Source organism: Emiliania huxleyi, assembly GCF_000372725.1.
Source record: "Emiliania huxleyi CCMP1516 chromosome Unknown EMIHUscaffold_142, whole genome shotgun sequence".
Lineage (NCBI taxonomy): Eukaryota > Haptophyta > Isochrysidales > Noelaerhabdaceae > Emiliania > Emiliania huxleyi.
In genome coordinates this window covers 2,358-6,425 of record NW_005201176.1, presented here as the reverse complement: position 1 = coordinate 6,425, position 4,068 = coordinate 2,358, and the positions used below count along the sequence as shown (strand labels likewise).

At 65.9% G+C, this 4,068-nt stretch overlaps 1 protein-coding gene across 1 annotated transcript; it reads right to left on the bottom strand.

Moving 5' to 3' along the window:
* Positions 1–2,004: 2,004 nt before the first annotated feature.
* EMIHUDRAFT_363109 (hypothetical protein) lies at positions 2,005–4,016 on the bottom strand. Its single transcript, XM_005787411.1, is given in 3 exon segments — positions 2,005–3,098; positions 3,112–3,414; positions 3,502–4,016. The coding sequence occupies 2 exon segments, from the start codon at positions 3,982–3,984 to the stop codon at positions 3,199–3,201; spliced, it is 699 nt and encodes a 232-aa protein (XP_005787468.1). The 5' UTR covers positions 3,985–4,016; the 3' UTR covers positions 2,005–3,098; positions 3,112–3,198.
* Between the last annotated feature and the right edge of the window lie 52 nt (positions 4,017–4,068).

Below are 4,068 nucleotides of genomic sequence, written 5' to 3'. Positions count from 1 at the left end.
GGACCGGTCGGGGGAGGTCGCCGTGAGGGCAAGGGCCGGGGAGGATGTCGTGAGGGCTAGGGTTCCGGGGAGGTGTCGTCGGGATGACGGGAGGCCCCTCACCCCCTTGACCAACTTGAGGAAAGTGCCAAAGATGATGATGGACCACTGCGCGTCCGAGCGTCACCTTCTTTGTCCCCTTGGAAGATGAGGTAGACCTTGACAAACACAGCGAGTCGTACAGCAGCAGCAGGATCGGGACAAGTACGGCCGCGATCCCGGTGTAGAAGGCTGGCCCCGCCTGGCTGGAAGCGGCGCAATGGGCGCTTGCGGCGGCGGAGGCAGTCTCGCTGAGCGCTATCGAGGCAGCGATGCCCTCCAAAAGAAACTGGATCGCGTTTACCCAGCACGTAAGCCGGTCCTTCATCGGCGAGAGAAGAATCAGCCATGCCGCAAAGCTGATCTTGATCGCGATGGTCGCTCGGGCAACGTCGGTCTTATCTGTAACTAGCTGAGGGGCTCGCTAAACGCTCGCCGAGCTCCATGCTGTGCAACACCAACTAATCGTCAGGGGCGCGGAGAGCGCAGTGCACTGCGGTGAGGCTGCGCAGCGGGGGCTCGCCCCCTGCACCGCGGCGCGCTCAGCGGCGTAGGGGAGAGGGCGGTCGGTGGCGGCGGCGGCGAGGCGCGAGGCGGTGGCGGCGGTGGTGCGGGCGGCGGGATGACAGGGGAGGCGGCGGGATTGACAGGGGAGGCGGCGGCCACGCTCGAGCGGAGCGGCGCGAGAAGGGGGGGGGGGGCGGCGAGGCGCCCGTGAGCGAGGCGCCCGCGCCATCAGAGGGACGCCGCCGCGAGATGGAGGGCGGCGGTGACGGAGGCGAGGGGCGAGGCGGCGGCGGTGGCGGCGGCGGCAAGAACGGCGGCACCGAGTTTGTCTCGGTGAGCGGAGCGGCGGCGGGAGGAGGAGCAGCGGCGGCGCTCGCTCGCTGTTGACGGGAGCGCTTTTGAGCCTGGGAGCCCATGCCACTGCGACCGGCGTGGCCGGGAACGGAGATCGCGCGCGCGCCGCCACTCACGACGCGCGCGCGATCTTCGCGGAGTCGGGTCCCCAGAGGGAAGCGGTCTTCTCGGCCGACGTCCAGCGGCGCGCAAGGAAGCAGGCGCAGCGGAGGCGGCCTAGCACCGGCTCGGCGCCGGGCGGTTGCGCTGCCCGCGAGCCGCGTCCTGAGCCTCGGCAGCGCGCTGCGCGGCGCGGCGCTCGCGCCGCTGCGGTTCCGAGAGCGGCATGATGGTAGGACCAGCTGAAGCTCGAGACTCCTCGGTATCACGAATTGCGCAGGTCACGGGGATAAACGGCGGACAACGCGAGGCCCTTATATCTTTAGACTGCCCCGGCGATGATTCCTAGCGTAATATTGACCGTCAGGGTGAGGATGTTGTACGAGACGTAGGCAAGGCGGTTGCCGCGGCCGTCGCCGAGAAGGGGCTGGAGCTGATCCAGCGCGTCCGAATCGCGTGCACGTAGCAGGGCGAGCGGTCGCGAGAGGAGCCTCTCGGTGCGTGCAGGCTCCTCGGTGGCCTCCTTGCCCGGCTGGAAAGATCCGCGCGTGCGCTGCCGGGTCGCAACGTGCGCGAACAGATTACGCGTGTCACGCAAGCGCGACTGCAAAAATCTGAGGAACGGGTCTTGGACGTCGGCCGGCGAGGAGGCGGCCTCTGCCGGCTTGTATACCAACTAACTAACTGTGGCAGCATCAGGTCCGCGATGTCTCACTCACGTCAACTCAAGGCCAGTCGCTTCCGCGATGTAGCCCGCGACGGTTCAGTGTTGCCGTAAGGAAGGGAGGAATAATTCAACGAAGAAAGGGGGAAAAGCATTCAATACCTCTCTCGAAAAAGAATTTAAACAAAACAACTCTCTCTCACAGGACACAGGCTCGACACTCGAAAAAGAATAAAAACAAAACGGACTTCAGCTGGCTGGCTGGCTTGATGCCGTCGGCATCAAACGACGAGCAGCACAGTCCACAAACAGCATGCAAGTGAGAATACGCAGCGGCATGTCGCGGTGCAGCAGCAGTGAGTGCTCGTCGCTCGGAGCCTCCTCGCCGACCTCGGTGTGCTCGGTCGACGAGGAGGATCTGCCAACCTTCCTCCTCTCCAACCTGGCGGTCGCTCATCCAGAGACGCCGATCCGGCGGCCCCGAGTGATCCGCCCCCCGCCAGTGGAGCCGCGTCGACCTACGCTAACAACACGGATGACCTTCCAGCAGCGACTTCGCGAGTGCCCCACCCAGACGATCGTCACTGCCCTTGACGCCACAGGAGTCTCAACCGATGGCAGCAGCTCCGAGCGACTTCGCCGGCTGACCTGGTGCTTTAAGCTCTACGAGCCACGAGACGTGATGGAGAGGTGGTCGGTGGAGACGCTCCGCGTGGTGGCAGGGATGGCAGAGGCGGACAAGGCATCGTGCATAAGCAGTTTGCTGGGGCAATTCTTCTCCTTTGACTGAGGGCAGGCCGGCCCCTCCTCGGCCAGAACTTGCTTCTCGCAATGCTCGGGATTAAAGCAGCCCACGCCTATCCGTAAAGAGCCTACCGACGAGCGGCGCCATCCCGCCACCAGGGCGCTACGAACCACCGATCCTGCCCTACTGCCGAGGGATTGCGTGCAGGGCAGGCGGTGGCGCCTCTGGTGCGAACTACCACCGGCGAGTCGGGAGGGCCCGACAGTTAGTAAGTTAGGGGTCGGGGAGCGAGAGAGTAGGACCCTCCAGGCACATGGGGCCTGGGGAGGGAGGGCGCAGCCGACTGGGCTAGAGGCGCGAGGGGCGAGAGGCGGGCAGACGCTGCGGTAGCAGCTAGTGCACACTCTAGTTACCGTAGCTGGTAGTATGTGCTCCACTAAAGCTACGAGGCTACGTATCGCACTCTCACGTACCGCAGACACAGTCCGAGACCCGCCGTCGAACGCGGCTCGGCGAACTCCTTTGTGCAACGAACTCCCCTCCCGCTCCCCCCTCCCGGCCTGTCACCCACAGATACCAAGCTCTCAAGATCGCACAATCGAGGGCGGAGACATGCCCCGCCCCCGCCCCCCAAGCCCCCTTCCCCGCTGCCTCCTCCCCCGGACGATTGCGGAACCGGCAGGATTGGGCAAGAACGTACGCGCGGCGCAGCATCAAACAAAGCAGCGAGCGGCGCCTTTCTAAACGCGCCTCAGGCCTCCGCGGGCGGCGACAGCAGCCGGGGCGAGCGACGTGGGGGCGCGGTGAGCGGCTTGGCCGGTGACCGCACACGGCGCCGACAGATCGGGCACCGAACCGCCTCCTCTGCCTCCGCCGCCGCTCCTGCGATGCGGGCAAAGCAAGGCGCGCACATGGCGTGCCCGCACTCTGCTGGCGCGACGGGGGCGAGGCTGGCCGGGTCGAGGGCCTGGGGGGGAGGCGGGTCAGGTGAGGGGGGGGGAGTGACAGGGCCAGGAAGAGAGAGCGGTAGCGGCAGGAGGTGGAAGGCGCGCTCCTCGAGGCAGACAGGGCAACTTGGCCTCTTGTCGGTGGAGAAGATCATCTCGAGCTGCGAGCCCAGGAAGCCGCGCGTGAAGGCGTAGTCGAGGACCGGCCGCAGGCGCAGGTCTCCCTCCCCCTTCAGCTTGTTGACCTTCTTCACAATCTTGCGCACTCCCGTCCGCGTCAGCTCTGCCCAAGCGTGCAGCGCCTGCGCCCGCTCGCTGAGGGCGGGGTCGTCCTCACCGCGGAGTGTCAGCACCGTGCGCACCGCCGTCTTCCACTGACGGTCAAGCCGCGCGAGCCAGCCCGATACAAAGGACCAAAACGCCAGATCGATATCCCCGCTTCTAGGCACGCTGCCGCCGCCCTCCGCAAGGAAGCCGGACGCGCCCATGCGCAGAATTTTAAGCTTCTTTTTGAATTGGCGGTAGGGAAGCGCCGGCACCGGCGCCCCGATCTCCTCGTAGAGGCCGTCTGAGGTCTTGCCGAACTTCATTTCAGGACGACATCGATGGCGCGAATCCGCTGCAGCGATCTGTGGCCCAAACCCCGAGGACACGAAACGCCGGGTGAAATGAGG